We start from the raw sequence: 23,330 nt of genomic DNA on the forward strand, positions 1-23,330 counted from the left end.
TGGTCATAGGAACATACATATCAATAATTACCTTAAACGTGAATGGATTAAATGCTCCAACCAAAAGACACAGGCTTGCTAAATGGATACAAAAACAAGACCCATATATATGCTGTCTACAAGAGACCCACTTCAGACCTAGGGACACATACAGACTGAAAGTGAGGGGATGGAAAAAGATATTCCATGCAAATGGAAATGAAAAGAAAGCGGGAGTAGCAATACTCATATCTGATAAAATAGACTTTAAAATAAAGAATGTTACAAGAGACAAGGAAGGACACTACATAATGATCAAGGGATCAATCCAAGAAGAATATATAACAATTATAACTATATATGCACCCAACATAGGAGCACCTCAATACATAAGGCAACTGCTATCAGCTATAAAAGAGGAAATTGACAGTAACACAATAACAGTGGGGGACTTTAACACCTCACTTACACCAATGGACAGATCATCCAAATTGAAAATAAATAAGGAAACAGAAGCTTTAAATGACACAACAGACCAGATAGATTTAATTGATATTTATAGGACATTCCATCCAAAAACAGCAGATTACACTTTCTTCTCAAGTGCACACGGAACATTCTCCAGGATAGATCACATCATGGGTCACAAATCAAGCCTCCATAAATTTAAGAAAATTGAAATCATATCAAGCATCTTTTCTGACCACAATGCTATGAGAGTAGAAATGAACTACAGGGGGAAAAATGTAAAAAACACAAACACATGGAGGCCAAACAATACATTACTAAATAACCAAGAGATCACTGAAGAAATCAAAGAGGAAATCAAAAAATACCTAGAGACAAATAACAATGAAAACACGACGATCCAAAACCTATGGGCTGCAGCAAAGGCAGTTCCAAGAGGGAAGTCTATAGCTATACAAGCCTACTTCAAGAAACAAGAAATATCTCAAATAAACAATCTAACCTTACACCTAAAGGAACTAGAGAAAGAAGAACAAACAAAACCCAAAATTAGCAGAAGGAAAGAAGACATAAAGATCAGATCAGAAATAAATGAAATAGAAACAAAGAAAACAATAGCAAAGATCAATAAAACTAAAAGCTGGTTCTTTGAGAAGATAAACAAAATTGATAAACCATTAGCCAGACTCATCAAGAAAAAGAGGGAGAGGACTCAAATCAATAAAATTAGAAATGAAAAAGAAGTTACAACAGACACCACAGAAATACAAAGCATCCTAAGAGACTCCTACAAGTAACTCCATGCCAACAAAATGGACAATCTGGAAGAAATGGACAAATTCTTAGAAAGGTATAACCTTCCAAGACTGAACCAGGAAGAAATAGAAAATATGAACAGACCAATCACAAGTAATGAAATTGAAACTGTGATTAAAAATCTTCCAACAAACAAAAGTCCAGGACCAGAAGCCTTCACAGGTGAATTCTATCAAACATTTAGAGACAAGCTAACACCTATACTTCTCAGACTTCCAAAAAAATTGCAGAGGAACGAATACTCCCAAACTCATTCTATGAGGCCACCATCACCCTGATACCAAAACCAGACAAAGATACTACAAAAAAAGAAAATGACAGACCAATATCACTGATGAATATAGATGCAAAAATCCTCAACAAAATACTAGCAAACAGAATCCAACAACACATTAAAAGGATCATACACCATGAACAACTGGGATTTATCCCAGGGATGCAAGGATTCTTCAATATACACAAATCAAGCAATGTGATACACCATATTAACAAACTGAAGAATAAAAAACATATGCATCAAGAGATGCAGAAAAAGTTTTTGACAAAATTCAACACCCATTTATGATAAAAACTCTCCAGAAAGTGGGCATAGAGGGAATCTACCTCAATATAATAAAGGCCACATATGACAAACCCACAGCAAACATCATTCTCAATGGTGAAAAACTGAAAGCATTTCCACTAAGATTAGGAACAAGAAAAGGATGTCCACTCTCACCACTATTATTCAACATAGTTTTGGAAGTCCTACCCCCAGCAGTCAGAGAAGAAAAAGAAATAAAAGGAATACAAATTGAAAAAGAAGAAGTAAAACTGTCAGTGTTTGCAGATGACAGGATACTATATATAGAGAATCCTAAAAATGCCACCAGAAAACTACTAGAGCAACTCAATGAATTTGGTAAAGTTGCAGGATACAAGATTAATGCACAGAAATCTCTTGCATTCCTATACACTCATGATAAAAAATCTGAAAGAGAAATTAAGGAAACACTCCCATTTATCACTGCAACAAAAAGAATAAAATACTTAGGGATAAACCTACCTAGGGAGACAAAAGACCTGTATGCAGAAAACTATAAGACACTGATGAAAGAAATTAAAGATGATACCAACAGATGAAGAGATATACCATGTTCTTGGATTGGAAGAATCAACATTGTGAAAATGACTATACTACCCAAAGCAATCTACAGATTCAATGCAACCCTATCAAATTACCAATGGCATTTTTTACAGAACTAGAACAAAAAAATCTCAAAATTTGTATGGAGACACAAAGACCCTGAATAGCCAAAGCAGTCTTGAGGGAAAAAAATGGAGCTGGAGGAATCAGACTCCCTGACTTCAGACTATACTACAAAGCTACAGTAATCAAGACAATATGGTACTGGCACAAAAACAGAAACATAGATCAATGGAACAAGATAGAAAGCCCAGAGATAAACCCACGCACCTATGGTCAACTAATCTATGACAAAGGAGGCAAGGATATATAATGGAGAAAAGACAGTCTCTTCAATAAGTGGTGCTGGGAAAACTGGACAGCTACATGTAAAAGAATGAAATTAGAACACTCCCTAACACCATACACAAAAATAAACTCAAAATGGATTCGAGACCTAAATGTAAGACCAGACACTATAAAACTCTTAGAGGAAAACATAGGAAGAACACTCTTTGACATAAATCACAGCAAGACCTTTTTTGATCCACCTCCTAGAGTAATGGAAATAAAAACAAAAATAAACAAATGGGACCTAATGAAACTTAAAAGCTTTTGCAAAGCAAAGGAAACCATAAAGAAGATGAAAAGGCAACCCTCAGAATGGGAGAAAATATTTGTAGACACATCAACGGACAAAGGATTAATCTCCAAAATATATAAACAGCTCATGCAGCTCAATATTAAAGAAACAAACAACACAATCTAAAACTTGGCAGAAGACCTAAATAGACATTTCTCCAAAGAAGACATACAGATGGCCAAGAAGCTCATGAAAAGCTGCTCAACATCACTAATTATTAGAGAAATGGAAATCAAAACTACAATGAGATATCACCTCACACCAGTTAGAATGGGCTTCATCAGAAAATCTACAAACAAATGCTGGAGAGGGTGTGGAGAAAAGGGAACCCTCTTGCACTGTTGGTGGGAATGTAAACTGATACAGCCACTATGGAGAACAGTATGCAAGTTCCTTAATAAACTAAAAATAGAATTACCATATGATCCAGCAATCCCACTACTGGGCATATACCCAGAGAAAACCATAATTCAAAAAGACACATGCACCCCAATGTTCATTGCAACACTATTTACAATAGCCAGGTCATGGAAGCAACCTAAATGCCCATTGACAGACGAATGGATAAAGAAGTTGTGGTACATATATACAATGGAATATTACTCAGCCATAAAAAAGAATGAAATTGAGTCATTTGTTGAGACATGGATGGATCTAGAGACTGTCATACAGAGTGAAGTAAGTCAGAAAGAGAAAAACAAATATCATATATTAACACATGTATGTGGAACCTAGAAAAATGGTACAGATGAACCGGTTTGCAGGGCAGAAGTTGAGACACAGATGGAGAGAACAAATGTATGGACACCAAGGGGGGAAAGCCACGGGGGGGTGGAGGTGACTAATAAGAACCTGCTGTATAAAAAAAAATTAAATTTAAAAATTAAAAAAAAACTAATACTAAACTTTCTTTGGGTTATTTGTATTGAAGTATGTTAATATAAATGTTTCAGACATTACATGAAATTCCTAAAAATCTTTTATGTTCTGGTATAATGTTATAAGTCATAATTCTAGTTATTACTTTAAACTGTATATCTCAGAAATAACTAAATTTCCTTGTCAATTGCATTATTATGAACTTTCATCAAATCTTTAACCGTGGTCATTTTTAAGTGTTTTGTCATTTACGGACAGTTCTGGGTGTACTCTGATGTTTTTGCAAAAATGTTCCTATAAAAGGGTTTCATCTTCAAGGAATTCATGGAAAAGACTCTGACAAGTACAGGTTTCTGGTAACTGACTATAATGCTGAACTGAATGAATAAGCATTTTCAGAACTCTAATGGAAAACTGATGAATTCATAAAAGTGCTAACAAAAGATCAAGATGAGAAAAAAATTAATTACATGGGACTGAGTGAACTGATGAGGATGATTATAATTTTTGTGACTTTTAATTTAAAAAATGTGATAAAAAAAGATTAACTTACTTAAGTGAGGTATTATTTATAAAAATAAGTTTAAAAAAATCAAGAAAATGAAAGACTTCATCTGTTTTCTTTTCTAGTGTCTGTACGTTGGAGGAAGATGTAATGATATTCCTGGCATGTCATTTTGTCCTCTGGAACCATCAAACGTTATAGATGTGATTAGGTAGAATTATTTAAATATGGTCGTGTATCTTTACCTTTCTGGTTTGTTGTTTGTTGTTTTTTTTTTTAATAATGAGTTTTTGTTTTGAAAAAAAAATTTAGGGCTTCCCTGGTGGCGCAGTGGTTGAGAGTCCGCCTGCCGATGCAATGGACACGGGTTCGTGTCTGGGAAGATCCCACATGCCGCGGAGCGGCTAGACCCGTGAGCCATGGCCGCTGAACCTGCGCGTCCGGAGCCTGTGCTCCGCAATGGGAGAGGCCACAACAGTGAGACGCCCGCGTACCACAAAAAAAAAAACTTAGTGGAGGGGGAGGAATATTTTATTACAGTCACTAAAAGGTAAGGATTAATTTCCTTTTAGAAAGGGGGACATAATGCACATTTTACAGTGCAATATAAAAAGTATTACTAGCACAATAATACTATCACACTAAAAATGGAACTTATTACTTATTCAGTAAAATGGCCACTTGCTCCTAATCAGTAGCATAATTCACTAGACAGATCTGAGGTTCCCTTAAAGGTTTTGCTTTACTGATCTTCCCTGGGTTTGTCATTCTCATTTCCCACATAGTTTGACGCATGGAGCAGCTGCTTGCTATAGCACATGAAGAGTGCGGTAATCTAACACAAAGAAATGTCACAGAACAAAAAAACTATAATATACACAGTATTTTTAAAGGGAAAGAACTTTCTAGTAAGAATGCTCAATGGGTATGTCTTTGAAGACAAAATATTAAAGTCAGACTTAAAATATCACTTAATATAGTAAGAAAAATTCCTTTCATGAGGTTTGACTGTCTATGTAATTCATAGCCTGGTTCTTTCTTATAAACCTTTGAAAAGTGTTGTGAATAGAATATATTATACTTGGGATTCCAAAAGCTTTTTATTATTCATTAACAATTTGAGGATTATAAGATTACACTTCAGGTAATTTAGAATAAGATTTTTTAAAACTGAAGTATAGTTGACTTACAATATTGTGTTAGCTTCAGGTATACAACAAAGTGATTCAATTATTTTTTTTAGATTATGTTCCATTATAGGTTATTAGAAGATATTGAATATAGTTCCCTGCATTATACAGTAAAGCTTTTTTGCTTATCTATTTTATGTATAATAGTCTGTACCTGTTAATCCCATACTCCTAATTTATCCCTCCCTCCCTTTCCTCTTTGGTAACCATAAATTTGTTTTCTATGTGAATCTGTTTCTGTTCTATATATAGATTCATTTGTATTATTTTTTAGATTCCATATATAAGTGATATCATATAATATTTGTCTGATTTACTTCACTTAGTATGATATTCTCTAGGTCCATTCATGTTGCTGCAAATGGCAATATTTCATCCTTTTTTATAGCTGAGTGTATCCCACATCTTCTTTATCCATTCGTCCGTTGATGGACACTTAGTTTGTTTCCATGTCTTTGTTATTATAAACAGTGCTGCTATGAACATTGGGGTGCATGTCTTTTTGAATTAGAGTTTTCATCTTTTCCAGATATATGTCCAGATGTGGGATTGCTGGATCATATGGCAAATCTATTTTTAGTTTTTTTTGAGGAACCCCCATGCTGTTTTCCATAGTGGCTGCACCAATTTACATTCCCACCATCGGTGTAGGAGGGTTCCCTTTTCTCCACACTTTCTCCAGCATTTATTATTTATAGACTTTTTGATGATGGCCATTCTGACTGGTGTGAGGTGATACCTCATTGTGGTTTTGATTTGCATTTCTCTAATAATTAGCAAGGTTGAACACCTTTTCATATGCCTGTTAGCCATCTGTATGTCTTCTTTTGAGAAATGTCTATTAAGGTCTTTGGCCCATTTTTTGATTGGATTATTTGGTTTTTTGATATTGAGTCATATAAGTTGTCTGTATAGAATAAGATTTTTTAAATGTGGATGCTGATGTGGAATCATATCTAAAGATATTGTGCCATATATAACTTACCTTTAAATTTATCTAAATTCTTATAAATATCTCACAGTTTTTGTTTGTTTGTTTGGCTATGTGGTATCTTATTTCCCTGATCAGGAATTGAACCCAGGCCCTCCTCAGTAATAGCGCAGAGTCCTAACCACCGGACCACCAGGGAATTCTCACAGTTCATTTTAAGGCAATAAATTGATTAACATGTTCACTTTAAAATATTGTTTCTAAACTCTTTATTAGTATCAAGTGGAAAGAATTTATACCTTTATTATAGTAAGAGGTAATTTTAAATTAAGTTATTTAATAACTCACCAAATCAGTTTCTTGTCACATAGGGTAACATGTTATTACCAAACAACTTTGCCTCTGGTCAAAGAGAAACAAATCATTGCACAAGGTTCAAAATTTTTGTGAAAATAAATATTTAGGAAAGTAAACCATAGATGTAATTGAATCCCAATGAAATACATTAAACAATTATTGGAGAAGTAGCTATTACTCTGACCATCAAGTTTGGTATAAGAAGTAAACAGTTTAGCCCAAACTGCCCTCAGCCGGCCGGTCAGCCGGCTCTGTTATGGCGATCTGCAGCCCCAGCATCGTGATTAGCAATAATTAACCAGCTTATGACCTAGATTTATTTTGTATACCTAATCATTATGCTGAGGATTTGGAAAAGCTGTTTATTCCTCATGGACTAATTATGGACAGGACCGAACGTCTTGCTCAAGATGTGAAGAAGGAGATGGGAGGCCATCACACCGTGGCCCTCTGTGTGCTCAACGGGGACTACAAATTCTTTGCTGACCTGCTGGATTACATCAAAGTACTGAAGAGAAATAGTGATAGATCCATTCCTATGACTGTAGATTTTATCAGACTGAAGAGCTACTGTAATGACCAGTCAACAGGCGACATAAAAGTAATTGGTGAAGATGATCTCTCAATTTTCACTGGAAAGAATGTGTTGATTGTGGAAGGTATAATTGACACTGGCAAAACAATGAAAACCTTGCTTTCCCTGGTCAAGCAGCATAATCCAAAGATGATCAAGGTTGCAAGCTTGCTGGTGAAAAGGACCCCTTGAAGTGCTGGATACAGACCAGACTTTGTTGGATTTGAAATTCTAGCCAAGTTTGTTGTAGGATATGCCCTTGACTATAATGAATACTTCGGGGATGTGAATCATGTTTGTGTCATTAGTGAAGCTGGAAAAGCAAAATACAAAGCCTAAGATGATAGTTCAAGTTGAGTTTGGAAACATCTGGAGTCCCACTGAAATCACCAGTAAAATTATCAAATGTTCTAGTTCTGTGGCCAGATGCTTAGTTGAGATTATTGCATGTAACTTCTTAGAATTTTATCTGTTGTATTTTAGAAATGCCAGTTGCTGCATTCCCAAACTCTTTATTTGCACTGTCAGCCTATAGACTATCATTTCCCTTTGGGTGGATTGTTGTTTTACTCGTGAATGAAAAACCTCTTAAACCACACCACTATGGAACGAAAATATTGACATTGTATATGTAAAAAACATTTAAAGAAAAGAATATATTAGTTTTTTAACTGGTATTTTACTTTTTATATATTCAGGGAAGAACAGAAGTGATTGAATATTGTTAATTATACCACTGTGTGTTCAGAAAAGTAAGAAACAGTCAGTTTCATATCAGTCACAGCACTTAGAAGTATCGTTATGTCGGATAAACCACACGTCCTGGAATTATTTTAGTAGCTTTTAGTAGTATTAACTGTAATTTCCCACTTGTTCAAATTATTTTTGGTGAATCTTTGTAAACAGATTGACCTGTACCTTTTAAATACAGATCAATAAGTTCCAAAAACCTACCACTTTTTGAATTCTTCAATATAAAAATCCTTAAAATAAAGGCTGTCTCTTTAAAAGAGAAAAAAAAGTAAACAGTTTAACTTTATAGGGTTATTTATTAATCTTTTTTTTTACATCTTTACTGGAGTATAATTGCCTTCCAATGGTGTTAGTTTCTGCTTTATAACAAAGTGAATCAACTATACATATACATATATCCCCATATCTCCTCCCTCTTGTGTCTCCCTCCCAGTCTCCCTATCCCACCCCTCTAGGCGGTCACAAAGCACCAAGCTGATCTCCCTGTGCTATGTGGCTGCTTCTACAGGATTACTTATTAACCTTGCTGGAAATGATTCCCATGATTTTGAGAATGGAGACTCCATACTTCTCTTTAGATCCTTAGTAATAGGTTTAGAATATGGGAAACCCAAATTATACTAGTCTATTGATTCCACAAAAGTAGGATTCCCTTCTTTGTTCTGCAGTATTTCACCAATGTGATTGCTTTTTATAAATATTGTGAGAATAAACTAACAGTAACATTTGGAAAGTTTTTCGAGCCCTTTGTGACATCAATAATGGCAGGATTCTTTCCAAACCACAAGTTTTTCCTCTCAAAACCCTTCTCTATTTTTGTACCATCATTGCCTCTTCCTATTTTTTTTTTTTTTTTTTTTTTTGCGGTACGCGGGCCTCTCACTGTTGTGGCCTCTCCCGTTGCGGAGCACAGGCTCCGGACGCGCAGGCTCAGTGGCCATGGCTCACGGGCCCAGCCGCTCCACGGCATGTGGGATCTTCCCGGACCGGGGCACGAACCCGTGTCCCCTGCATCGGCAGGCAGACTCTCAACCACTGCGCTACCAGGGAAGCCCTTCCTCTCTATTTTTAATAAGATTTATTTCAAACTATGAAATGCATGGTTATTGTAGGAAATTTGAATAATAAAAGTAAAAATACCCATAATTCGATCAATTTTTCCTCCAGAATTTTGATGAAATAATTGCAGTCTGAACAAGATATGTTACATTTTTTTTCAATGCTAGGAAAAAAATCTTTAAAGGAACTCAAGCACGCAAAAAAAAAAAAGAATTCATGGACACACTCATGGACCATTTTATGGTTAATTGCATCCACTGGGAAAGCAATAGAGGTATTGCCTCACAGATACAGTTGAATTCAGAAACTTAAATACTAGCATGATTTCACTCCATTGTAGGTATTTCTTCTTCACAAATATCATTTTAATAGATGTGTCAATGATAGCTATCACTTATAGAAAGCCTTATTTAATGATATAATCTTTACATCAACCGTAACAGTTAATTAGCACTAGCCTCACTTTACAAAACAAAGGTTTGAAAACAACCGCATAGCTCTTACGTGGTGAAGTGAGAATTTGAGGGGATTTGAACACTGCTCTCTCTGCTTCCAAAGGCATCCTTTCCACTACAGCTTAACTACGTCCTGTGGTTGGGCATTTCAAATGCTCCCCCCACCTTTTTTCTTTTTTTTTTTTTTAACTAAAATCAATAATGTTAGAAGTAATATCTTGGAGTATGAAACTTTGTTTTTATGATTATTTCCCCCAAATAGAGCTTAAAATCTGGATTAGTGTGTTAAAGGCAGGAATATTTTTAAGGCAATTTGTACACATTGTTAATTGCTTTCCTCAGTGAGATTGTTCAAATTATAATCCATTCAGCAGAGCATGAGGCTTCCTGCTCCACTGTGCTCTTTATAAAAATCTTGGTTAATTTAATAGATCAAAATTGACTCTTCGTTGCTAAGTTTAAAATTGTTTTGGTTGCTATAGTTAACTGTGTTTTAATACATCAATTCTCCATTCTACAGAGTGAAGCCTGGCTAAGTCTTTGAACTAGAAATGGGAAGATAGGGAAATGGTCTTTAGACTTTTTATTCCCTTTATTCATTCAATGGTTATCTAGTTCCCATTCTAGGTCAGGCATTGTGCTAGTGTTCAGGATATAAAGATGAAAGCCCATCCCTGACCTCAAAGAGCTTGTGAACTAGCAAGAGAAACAGACATAAATAGACTGTAGTACAGTGTGACTGGCACTGTGACCAAAGTAACACAGAAGAATATGCTTTGAGAAACACAGAGAAGGGCACTTAAACCAGCTTCAGGGAGGTCCTAGAAGCCATTTTGGAGGTGCTGAGGGCCGAGCTCCGCCTTGAAGAGAAGCAGAAGTTAGCCAGCTTTCTCCTGACATCCCCAACCAGAATTAATTGCTTCCTCATCTATGTTCCTTTACTAAAATATAGTGTACTTATTTGTTTCCACGTCTCTCGCTTGGCTGTTCTTCTTGATGGGGAGGGACTATAACCCTATTAGCCCAAGACAATGCCCCAAAATGAGTAGGAATGCAATTAACATTTGTTGAATTATTTTGAAATTCTACCCATATAGCGATTTCCTCCCATACCTTCCTCTTGACATTTATATAAATATGTGTGGTTTTTCTTTATATTGTAAAAATAATACTGTTCACCACATACCCATCAGAATGGCTAAAAGGAAAGCATGGAAAATGACAAGCGCTGGTGACGGATTTGGAGCAACAGAAATGCTCATACGTCACTGGAGGCAGTAGAAATTGGTACAGCCACTTTGGAAAAGTGGCAGTATCTATGAAATCTGGGTTGTACCTCATAAGCCAACAATTTCATTCCTAGGAACAAAGTCAACACAAATACATGCATATGTTCACCACAAAGCATATTTTCACCAAAAGCAGCACTACTGATAGTAGCTCCAAACTAGAAAATACACAGATGCTCATCAGCAGTAGAATGGATAAACTTATTGTGGTACGGCCACACCACAAGGAAAAAGAATCTACACTTAACAATATGAAGGAATTTCATAAGAATAATTTTGAGGGCAAAGAACTAGTGTTTTTTTTTAAGCACTTATTGGATAATTACTTTTATATAAAGAATAAAAATAGGCAAAACTATTCTATGCTATAGAAGTCAGGAAAGGTCGGTTAGAAGTGGAGGGTTAGTCACTGTAAGGGAATAGGCATGGAGAGCTTCTGGGGGTGCTGGTAAGTTTCTGTTTCTTGATCTGGGTTTTGGTTACACCTGTATATTCGGTTTGTTCCCTTTTCTGTATATGTATTATACCTAAATAGTTTTTTTAAAATATGTCTTATTTGAGAGAAAGCTGGAAAATACATAATGTTTAAAAACTTTTAAATCACCCACAATCTACTACCTAGAAATTACTATTAACATTTCGGATTATTTCCTTCTAGTCTTTTTTTGAAGCCGCAGTGCTTGTGCCATCTCCTCCCCTTCTCTGCTTCCCACATATTTACACACACATTTACTAAATTAGGTTCATTCCTATTTAGTTTTACTTCTGGTTTTTAATTTTTACTTAAATTTAATCCATATTATCAAATATTCAGGGCTTCCCTGGTGGCGCAGTGGTTAAGAATCTGCCTGCCAATGCAGGGAACATGGGTTCTATCCCTGGTCCAGGAAGATCCCACATGCCTCGGAGCAACTAAGCCTGTGTGCCACAACTACTGAACCTGTGCTCTAAAGCCCGAGAGCCACAACTACTGAAGCCCGCGTGCCTAGAGCCCGTGCTCTGCAACAAGAGAAGCCACCGCAATAAGAAGCCCGCGTGCAGCAACGAAGACCCAACGCAGCCAAAAAAAAAAAAAAATTCGTCGCAAGCATGTTTTAAAACTGCTGCAATGTATTCCATCAAATATATATATGTAATATATGGTGTATATATATAAAATATTCCTAATATAATCATAAATTCCTGGGAGAGAGTTGTGTGTGTGGCATGTATATATATGAAATATTCTTAGTATATAATAACATATATTCCTAGAAGAGAGTATGTGTGTGTGTATACATACACACACACACACACACACACACACACACACGTATAAGCTACTGGGTCATGAACGTTCTCTAAGCTCTGCCTTCATTCTGCATTTCCTTCCAGAAAGGCTGCATCTCACTGGCAAGGTTATTAGAGCTCCTTGTATCACAGTCCAACCCCAGGTCATTTATTATTTTTTTTATTCGTCGTTAAAGTGGTGGAGCTTAAAATAGGACTAAGGAATCCGCGGTTTTGCACCTGGCTAGGCGCTCAGCAGGAATGGGTTCCCCCGCACTCCTCTCCCTTCCAGAGAGCCCCACGCCTCGGCCGTGCCGTGCGGCCGCGCGTGCGCCCGGGCCCCCAGCGCCCTCGCCTCCCGGTTGCCGTGGGAACCTCAGAGCACCACAGCGCCCGAAGGCGCAGCAGTGAGCCAGTACCAAGGCCAGAGCATGGAGCTGCCAGATCCGGTCCGCCAGAGGCTGGGAAACTTCAGCCGGACCGTGTTCAGTGACTCCAGCCGGACCGGGCCGGAGTATAACGAGGGTCCGGGTGAGTGGCGGAGGCCCAGCGCAGGACGTGTGGCCCTCGGAAGACCTGGCGCGGGTTTTGGAGCGGCCAGATTTTGCCCAGACCTAAGATGGCGGTTTCGCCTTCAGGTGGTTCTCCGCAGTGCGGGAAGCTCCTTGGAGGAGGGGCCAGGCCGAGGGATGGGGCTGAGATGGGTACCAGATACCCCGGCCCCGTAACCCAGCGGGTTCCGGGTTGATAGAGCTGCGACCTAGCCGGCTAAATGGCAAGCTGGGCAGCAGAGGTGGCGCCGGCCTTCCTCAAAAAAGAATATAAAAGCCGCCTTCGCAGCCCGCGTCCGGTCCCTTGCCCTCCGAGAACGCTGAGAAGGCCGACTTTGCTTTTCCCCTACGGCATTCGCCCTGGCTTTTCTGGCCAGGGTGGAGTGGAAACAGCCCAGGCAATCCCTTCTTTCCACTTACTATCCCCTACCCCAGTAAAATATCTTTTCCTTTTCTCCTTTCCTAGCAGAACAAGTACTTTCCACCACAAGTCCATTTTCTGGCAGAAGACATGGAAAGAAATTTTATTTTAAACGCTATCCAATACAGAGTGGCACCTGCCACTCTAGCAACGCTTTCAACAAAACTCTTACTCTCCCTGCCTTCTCCTTCCCATCCCCTATTTATACTTCTTGTCCTAAATCAAGTAACAAAATACCACGATGCTACATCCAACATGACAAGTGACAACGCAATTTTCTGCAAAACAGTTGCCCTCTCTTAAATCATGATAGACAACATACTGTCAACCAAACCCACGCAGCTTTTATCACTGAACTGTGCTGGGAAATAGAAATCTTTTCCTCTTGCTTGGTTTAGGGATTTTTTAAACGGGGCAAAGAAAAGTCATTTCCCATCGTTTCAATTTTTCACCCTGATTACTTGCCTGTCCTCTCAATTTAGGCCTGGTCTTGATTTAGGATGTACAGAGAAAAACATAATGTGAAAAATTAGGTTATTATGTTTTTGATTCTAAAGCCAAGGCACTAAAATCTGATGATATAAAGTATCAGGGGTTTTCTGTAAAGGGCCAGATAGTAAATATTTTAGACCTTGCAGGCCGTAGGTCTCTGTGGCAGTCATAGGTAATGGTAATTGAATAGACATGGCAGTGTTCCAATAAAACTTTATTTGTGGACACTAAAGTTTGAATTTCATGATTTTCAGTGTCACAAAATATTATTATTCTTTGATATTTTTTCCTCAACCATTTAAAAATGTGAAAAAACATTTTTAGCTCACTTGCTGTACAAAAACAGGCAGCTGGCTGGTAGTTTGCCCACCCCTGACTTATATTACATAATGTTTTAATTTAAATTCCGTTTACAGAAGTCAACTTGTACTTTTGCAGAATTTAGTAAATTCATGTCTTGTGCTTTCAAGGTTAATTTACATATTAACTTGATTTTCAACTGCATGATGGTAAGTTTGATCTGCTGAAATACAGACATAACTCTTAAGATGCTCATGTACAAAATTCTTAACATAAAAACTTCTTCGCAAAATTTGACTACAGTGTTTGCTCTAAAGGTATTAAAATTTTCAGCTTAACTAATTTATCACTATTTTTCCACATTTTCTTCCTTGTGGATCTGAATTAGGTTTGATTATTTGTACTGTAATTGCAAGCTGTATTATGACCACAGCTGACCAAGAGTTGTACTATTGTTATGAGAAAATTCTAGGCAAGTGAGTTACCTTCAGATTTAACAGACTGTAAGAATGCATTCCTTTATTAGTGGTAATTTAATAAATGGGTGCAAGCAAAAGTAGACATAATAATCAGGGATATTCTTGGAGCTAAAGGAAAAACCTGGCTGTGAGAGACTATGACTATCTTATATTTTAAAACTGTTAAATGATAGATATAAAATACTCAGATGCGGAGAAAAAGACATAAAAATCTGTTTTTAAGAAATTTATTTTAGGGGCTTCCCTGGTGGCGCAGCGATTAAGAATCTGCCTGCCAATGCAGGGGACACAGGTTCGAGCCCTGGTCCAGGAAGATCCCACATGCCACGGAGCAGCTAAGCCTGTGTGCCACAACTACTGAGCCTGCGCTCTAGAGCCCACGAGCCACAACTACGCAGCCTGTGTGCCACAGCTACTGAAGCCCACGCGCCTAGAGCGAGAGCTCTGCAACAAGAGAAGCCACCGCAATCAGAAGTCTACACACCACAACCAAGAGTAGCCCCCGCTAGCCACAACTAGAGAAAGCCCGCGCACAGCAACGAAGACCCAACACAGCCAAAACTACATAAATTAATTTTAAAAAATATTTATTTTAGAGCCTTTGTAAATTCTTTCATTTAGAGCAGTGGATTTCAAAATATATATCTGCTCTTAAATTGTTGGAATTTAGTCAAATTTAGGATGCATTTGTAGGGCCCAATTTTAAAAATCAAATTCTTAATTTAGGACCCTTCTCCCTTATATGAAAGCAAAAGGTACTATGTAATCAGCCTTAGATAAATGAAACTCATGTATCATGAATGACTACACTGGTAATGCCCTTATAATAGTATGTTTTCATTCATTCATTAATGAATTCATTAATTCATTCTTTCTGCTTATGCATATTTGGTATTTTCCATGTGTAAAGCAAGATGCTAGGTTCTATGAGGGCCTCAAATTTGGGTAGAATGTGGTCTGTGCTTACAATGAGCCTGTGTATAAGTAAAAGAGAAGGAAAAAGGACTCATATTTATTGAGTGCCTACTAAGTGCCAGGCATAGTGCTAGGGTGAAGTAATTTATATTATCTTTAATCTTCACAAGCAACCTGTGAGGTAATTTTAATGTTACTGTTTTACAGGTGAATAAATTAAGGCTCAAAGAGGTTAAATAATTTATTCCAAGTCTGGCATCTAGAGTTCTGAGGGAGTTTGGGGAGCTCCGGGTTTACTTGGACTCCAGAGCTCATTGTCTCTTAAGTAACCAGATTGTGTCTCAAGTGAGGGGAGTGTGGCTCTTTGCTAGCACTTCTTACACACAGACTAGAGTGATAAGTACCTAGAGGGGAAAGAGATTTCTGCTGGAGTGGGGGAATGGGATCAAGAAAGGATTTATGGAAAAAGTGGCATTGAATTGGATATGAATGAACAGGTAGGATTAGGATATGCTGAAAAGGGGTGTCTGTTTAATTATAATTTGGGGAGATTAGATTTTGCATGAGATTAGTTTATATGTGAGAGATTAGTTGTTATGTATTTTATGTGTTCATTTCATAGGCTCTTTACACAGAACTCTACAAAGGAGGTAATGATTATTATTATCTGTTCAATAGGATTCATATTGATATTCCACATTTAATTTATACCAGTAGTATGCAAAAAAGTCAGCAGACTGTAATGGGAAAATGATAAAGTAATTGAAAAATATGAAACATACCCCCAAGTAGCCAACATAGGAACTAAATAGTATTATGATGACTATTTCCTTTCACTGTCAATGATTATAAATAGGCTTAAAATTTGGAGTTTCGTTAAGCTGCTGCTATGGTTATTAATTCTAAGGAACTAAAGGACGTATAGGGCAGAGACCAGGGTTAAGAGTTTGTTCCTTTTCTCTCTCTTTCTTCCGTAGATAATGAAATGGTTTCCAGTTTGGCATTGCAGATGTCACTTTATTTTAACACTTATTTTTTCCCACTTTGGTGGGTGAGCAGCATTATGATGCTTCAGATGAAGGTAAATCTACACTTTACTACTTCTGCTGAGGTCTCTTCTGCCATCCCTAGCATTGTTACATTGTCAATAAAATTAAAGTTCTTCATATTTTTTTTTAATCTCAGGTCAGTCTTACTATATGTGAGATTTTATGAACACGTTTATTTTTGTTTTTTTAGTATTCAATCTTGCCTGATTACTACAAATTCATTGTGGTCACCGTTATCATCCTAATAACCTTAATTGAAGCTATCAGGTTGTATCTGGGCTACATGGGGAACCTGCAGGAGAAGGTAGGCTCTTCTTTCCTTTCTCTCAGTGCTACACATAAATGCAGTAAGATTTTCCTAACAAGGAAAAGGCAGTGAGATGTGATGGAAGGAGCAAAGGCCTGTAGTTAAGGCCTAGCTCCAACTTCACCACATCTGTCACTGTGGTCTGTTTGTTTAATCTCTTGAGCCTTGGTTTCTTCACATATAAAGTTGGGGAAATATTTACTTCACAGGTTTGTTAGGATTAAGTAATTTATATAAAGTACCTGAACATAGTAAACACTTAAGAAGTGGTAGTTTTCCCTCTTCTCACCAGTCTTGAAAATACTTGGTCAATTAAACGTGATTATTTAGATCCTGAATAAGAGAATGGGGGGAAATGATAAACTCATTTCCTCTGCAAGGCTCATGTTTTCTGAATCATCATGCTGCCTAAGCATTTACAGTTACCAGAATTTAGGGATAATCCCTAAAGATTTCTGTGTTCTTTCAGGCCCTTCATAAGGGCCTGTCCCAGCCTGTCCCACTGTATACTGTCCCAAGTATTTCTTGCTTTTTCCTAATCCAAGCATCCATTCCAGGTGATGTGTTGTTTCCCAGTCATACTCATTCCACATCTTAGCTTACTTAAGTTCTTGCCTCTTCCTCCTTCTACCCAACTTTAAAAGCCTACCTCCTTGAATTCTGTCTTTTACCTACCCTACTTACCCTCTTGTCTTATTTTTTGTAGCATTTAGTCTATAATGCTAAGTGGTGCATTTCATTATTCACTGTAGTATTCTAGGACTGTCCCATAAGTAAGTTTTCTCTTCCAGTCTAGACTGTAAGTTTTCTGAGGACAAGGACCATGTTGTACTCCTTTTGATTTACAGAGCTCAAAATGTACGTTCACAGTAGTGCCATCAAGTAGTATCACTTGCTTATTGATACAAACAGAAGACTGTACTTCACTGATCTGATACTCATCATGTGTGTCATTGCAGGTTCCTGAGCTGGCTGGCTTTTGGCTTTTGAGCCTTCTATTGCAGTTGCCTTTAATTCTATTCTTGCTGTTCAATGAAGGCCTAACGAATCTGCCCTTGGAAAAAGCAGTACATATCATCTTCACTATATTCCTTACTTTCCAAGTTGTTTCAGCATTTCTAACCCTAAGGAAAATGGTAAATCAGTTGGCAACTCGTTTCCACCTCCAAGACTTTGACCGGCTCTCTGTGAGCAGAGGAGACATGAGAAGAGTGAGATCCTGTATAGAAGAGATTTGACCCAGTGCTGTTGAGTGAAAATCTGAAAGATCATTCTAGAAAACTGCAGGAATTAGGAAAACACCAGAGGGCTAGCACGAGAAAAAGGATAAAGCAAGTGTTTTGAACTGTATGCTCTCTGGCTCTGAAATTCCAAGGTTGGGGGCAATGATAAGACTATTTGCACATCACATGAAAGCAGTAAATCAACCCTAAAGCCTATGTGTTGTCTACCTGATGTCAAATATCTGAAATTTTTTGTTGTTGTTGACTTTTTCAGGTGTGTAAAAACCTGTATTGGTGGCATTACATCTTTACTGTAATATTTCTAATTAGTACCTATAACTAGAAATGTGTATATTTCTTTTAATCTTGTTGGCTATCTATGTGTTGGCAGTATGTCTGAAGCACGTGGAAATGCTTGTCAGTATTCCGATGTATTAGACTACATTTGTAAACTAAGACACCAAATTTTCATGTCTGCTAGGGTCTTAGCTGTTATACTGAGGTTAAGAAGAAAACAGGTGGATTATCATGCTATTTAAGAAATGTTTTTATTCTAAAATTGTTACTTTCATAAAACCATGTTCAGGGACTTCCCTGGCAGTTTGGTGGTTAAGACTTCGCCTTCCAGTGCAGGGGATGCAGGTTTGATCCCTGGTCGGGGAGCTAAGATCCCACATGCCTCACGGCCAAAAAACCAAAACATGAAGCAGAAGCAATATTGTAACAAATTCAATAAAGACTTTAAAAATGGTCCACATCAAAAAAATCTTTCAAAAAAATAAATAAGTAGATAAATAAAACCGTGTTTGGTATTTATGGCGGTGGTGTGTAAAATGTCTTTACAATAAGGTATAAAATACTTATGTTAAAGTATCTGTAGGAATCATTCCTGTCTTGTACAGTTCTTTTGGGCTGTGGGTTTGTTATTTTTATTACAGAGTTTGCTTGGGTGTATCTGAACATTATTTTTAAGTGACTATTGGATTGTCTTAAGGGATATAATGTTTTCTGTCCTATAGGGAAATGTGCCTTTATAAGTAATGTATTTTACTGAGATAGTTGTAGCTACCTTAAAAATCATTCTTTCTAATCTTCCTGTTCTGTAATTCATGCTTATTTTAGGACTTCCATGCTGTGCCTTATACATTCTTATATTGCTTAATTTTTGAAAATTTTTTTATTTCCCACTCTTAATCATACCTGACCAGTCTATTTATGCTCTTTCTATTATTATATATAAAGTTCAGTCAAATTTTTCTACCCCCATGCACTGGCTGATTAGCCTTTCCCCTATACCAAAGCTGTCACTAGGTATATTCCAATAATTTGAAATTCAAAATAGAATTCTGTTTGGATAGTTTACTAAAACATATTTGTTGCGTTTGTTTCCAGATAGGAATAGATAGGTGAGTTTATAAGAAAATATAAAATAACACTAAATCTACATAGCAGATAAATTAAGGGGATGATGAAGAAAGAATTTTCTATTTAATAGCTGTTTCCAGAGTTTTATTTTAAATATCAGAGCCTCTGAAACATTTAACATTTAAACTTTAAGGTTAAACGAGTAATCACTAAAATGTTAAGAGTGATAATCAAAAATTTTAACAACTATAAAAATTGGGGGAAAATGTATTCAATTTATTAAAATTTTAAAAAAATTTTGCTCTAATAGCCATATTGCTTAAAATACAGATATAATAAGGATGGGAAAAAAGAAACTAAGAAAATCCATTGAGAACATGACCAAGTTATTTGTTTTTTGTCTAAACAATAAAACCATGATTTTGTGTTAGGCTGAACCAATATTTTCTTTTGGAGTATAGCTGGTTCCCTATGTAAGCATACGAAAATCAAGATAGATATTTCCATGTCAGCACATTTGGAGTTTAGGCAGTCCTTATTTTTATTTTATTTGAATAAGTTTGCCCATCCTTAATTCCAGTTACCTCTTCCTCTTCAGGGTTCACAGCACTGTTCTGAAGTTTTCTAGTTAGGACATTGAGCTTCACAAACACTTTGTCTTTCACATATTTTTTTTTTCCAGGGTTTTTTCCTAATTATAGACAAGGTGGATGTGAATTTCTGTAAATCGGAATGATTTTTAAAAATTGGATTTTAATCAACATATGTTTGAATGCCTAGTATGTACAAGGAAGAGTGGAGAGTTCATAGACACATAAATGTGCTCCCTGTTCTCAGGGGTACAATGTTGGAAGTAAAGTCTAACTTCATCAGGGAGGTGCAGTGAATGAGTTTCTACCTAATAAGTACCTGACAGCTAACAGTCCTTGGCTTCCAGTGCATCTCCTCTCTTTTTTCCTAGCATTTGGTGTCCAGGATTAGCATACTAGCCCTTCGTCAACACCATTTAGCAATCACTATTCCTCTCATTGTCAGAGCACAGGGAAGGGACATGGGGCGGGAGGGGCAGGGAGTGCTGTTAAACACACTTGCTCATACACACTCACTTGCGCTTGCCCGTGCACACAATAACAAGACGTTTACTGTCTGGTGGAAAAAGCAGATGGGCAAATCAGGGATAGCACTGTAGGATTACAGAGAATACATAAAAGATGAGGAATCTGGGAAGGCTTCCCAAAGAAAGTAACACTTTGGGATTTGAAGACTGAGCTGGTATTAAGTGTTAGTTTCAGTATTAAAAGACAGAAGCAATAGTGACTCTGAGTACTGTTTCAGGTATTACATGTAGTTTGATAAAACTGGTGGGAAGGGTGCATGAGAAGAAAGGACACAGAATCAGATAGAGAAGCTTGGGAGGAGCTAGTAAGCTAAAGACTCTAATATTCTGAATCCCTGAATAGTTTAAACAGTGAAATATCACATACATTTAGGTTTCAGAAAGATTTCTCTGAAAACAGTGTGGGAAATGTACTATAAGGGTTGGGCTAGAGGTAGAACTTGATGAAGCAACTTTGGAGAGAACAAACTGGCCTGGATAAAGTCAGTGGCAGTAAAATAAACTTGAGTAGAACCTATTAAGATTTTTTTTTAATAATTTTATTTTATATTTTAAAATAGGTATTAAAAATTTTTTTCTAATGTATCTTTTTGGGGATTACACACAATGGTAAACAAAATGATGTACTCACTATCTTATCCACCCCCATCCCCTGGCCATTGTTAGATTATTATTAGACTTAAATAGAGCTCTATCTGAAATAGTCTTTTATAAATTTTATTTGACGTGGCATATCTGAATAGTTCTTAATTTGCATCTGTGAAGACTATAGTTTTCAAAAACTTAAATTTTAAAAGAATTTGAATCAAGATTTTGAGAGTAAAGGAAAGAAGAATCATCTATAATTCCATACCCTAAAATAACAAGTATTAGCAAATGTCCTCTTTCCTTGCAGTTTTCCTGTTGTAAATGCTTTTTAAAACATAGCTGTGACCACCAGCACTTACGACTTTGCACCATGCTTTTCTGAAAACATTATAAATTTTTACCTATCTTTCTACATAGTCAACATGACCATTATCTTAAATGATTGCACAATATTCCATCAAGTAGATAGACAGTAATTTATTAAACTTCTCTCCTATTGTTGGATATTTGGGTTGTTTTCTTCTTTTGCATGTATACTGTTGGACCTCAGAGCAGGCTGCCCCAAGATATGCTACAATGACATATTGATTAGTTTGAATTTAAGCCAGTGGAGAAAAAATGATATAGAAAAACACTCTAACCCCCTCTTTCCCCATGAAAGCAGGAAATAACCTCCCATGTGAAAGTATCCTCCTTATACCAGGAGGATAGAAAGCATCCTTATCACCAGAGTTAGGAAATTCAAGGCTAAGAAAACTCTGTAGACAAACTTTGTTACCTCTTCATTAGTCTGCTACCCCAAGCACAAGCCCCTTTGTTAAATCTTCACAAATAATTGTTTCCTTGTCTAAAAATAATAAATAAACAGCCTGCTTTGTTCACCTCGAGGATTCCATTTTTATGAGACCTCTGTGCATATGAATTAAATTGGGGTTTTTTTCTTCCTATTAATCTGTTTGCATCAATTTAATTATTAGACCGAGCAAAAGAACTCCCCAACAATACATAACATTGTAATGAACATCTCATGTATACAGCTTTTTTCCATATCTTAGATGATTCTTTTTAATTAGTAAGCTAGAGTCTCAGAAGTGAAACTGCTGGATCATAGGGTATGAACATTTTTGAGGACTGTTGATGCATATTGCCAAATTATAATATCCACTTTCTGTAATTCTAAAGATATTGCAATGAAAATTTTGACAAGGAAAGACTTAGAGACCTTAGTCACCCACTCATCTTTGTGTTTCTGAGTAGCTATCACAGTAACAGAGTCTCCAAAGGAGGAAAAAATCTAAAAGCTGTGAAAGGAGAAGTGCAAAGAATTTTAAAAAATAAAATTTTTTTTTGAATTAAGGGAAAACTGATAAGTGACAGGAAAAGGCTTAGGCAAGCTGGTCGCAGTCAGCACAGACAGATGTGACACAATAAAAACTGGGTCATTGAGTTGGGACAGCCCTAGGACATAAAAAGACTGAAATGAAGTAAAGCTCTGGATTACTTTGTTCTTGAATATTGAATTTTTTCAGAAGCATGGAGCATGAAATATTACAGTGATAAGCCAAGATTGGAAACATAGCCAAGAAAAAGAGGTCTTTAAGGGATTGTTTAAAATGTTCTGAAGGAATAATTTGGTTTGGTCTTAAACGGCTCAAAAAGTAAATTGACATAAAGCTTTTGCATAGCAAAATAGGCATAGAGGCAGAAAACAATGAGGCAAGTGGAATGGTTTATCCTGTAAATTCGTTCCAATGTAAAACGTTAGATTTTTGGTCCTAGAAAAGGTTTGTCAGCAAACTTTAATGCTGTATTTTTTAAGTGCAATTAACAGTAATTTGTTATGGGTATACATCTTATTCTAGTTTTAAAAGACTGTTAATTTGAGGGTTTTCAGTCAACAAAAAAACAAAACTAAACAGCTAATCATTCTAAAAATCATTCTAAGAATCATCCTAAAAATCTCCTGTCCACTGCATACCCCACTCCCGCCACAGTGTTTAAGCATTAAGCATTTAAAAACATTCAGGCCCTAGAAAAATGTGTTTAAAATCAGGTTTAACCACAACGTTTAAATTTATCCTGGTACTTACATAGATGTACATCTTTCTGAAAATGAGGGTAAGAATTGGTGTGTAATCATTTCAACCAAACTCAAGAAAGAATAAAACTCTTAAAAAGGCACAGAACAGAA

At 36.7% G+C, this 23,330-nt stretch overlaps 1 protein-coding gene and 1 pseudogene across 1 annotated transcript; both read left to right on the forward strand.

The window, feature by feature from the left end:
• Positions 1–7,189: 7,189 nt before the first annotated feature.
• Positions 7,190–7,873, forward strand: LOC114900864 (annotated as a pseudogene).
• A 4,746-nt stretch (positions 7,874–12,619) lies between these two features.
• Positions 12,620–19,072, forward strand: TMEM17 (transmembrane protein 17). Its single transcript, XM_029231398.1, has 4 exons — positions 12,620–12,863; positions 16,468–16,571; positions 16,730–16,843; positions 17,806–19,072. Exons 1-4 carry the CDS (start codon positions 12,764–12,766, stop codon positions 18,082–18,084), a joined length of 597 nt encoding a protein of 198 aa, XP_029087231.1. The 5' UTR covers positions 12,620–12,763; the 3' UTR covers positions 18,085–19,072.
• The last annotated feature ends 4,258 nt before the right edge of the window (positions 19,073–23,330 follow it).

This window comes from Monodon monoceros, unplaced genomic scaffold (genome assembly GCF_005190385.1).
Source record: "Monodon monoceros isolate NGI ecotype Baffin Bay Population unplaced genomic scaffold, NGI_Narwhal_1 Super_Scaffold_19, whole genome shotgun sequence".
Taxonomy (NCBI): domain Eukaryota; kingdom Metazoa; phylum Chordata; class Mammalia; order Artiodactyla; family Monodontidae; genus Monodon; species Monodon monoceros.

Excerpts from the sequence above, each read along its gene's own strand:
- TMEM17 (XM_029231398.1), top strand. The coding sequence starts at position 12,764 with ATGGAGCTGCCAGATCCGGTCCGCCAGAGGCTGGGAAACTTCAGCCGG. Across the intron at positions 16,572-16,729 it reads TTATGATGCTTCAGATGAAG|TATTCAATCTTGCCTGATTA; the intron begins GTAAATCTACAC and ends TTGTTTTTTTAG. Across the intron at positions 16,844-17,805 it reads TGGGGAACCTGCAGGAGAAG|GTTCCTGAGCTGGCTGGCTT; the intron begins GTAGGCTCTTCT and ends GTGTCATTGCAG.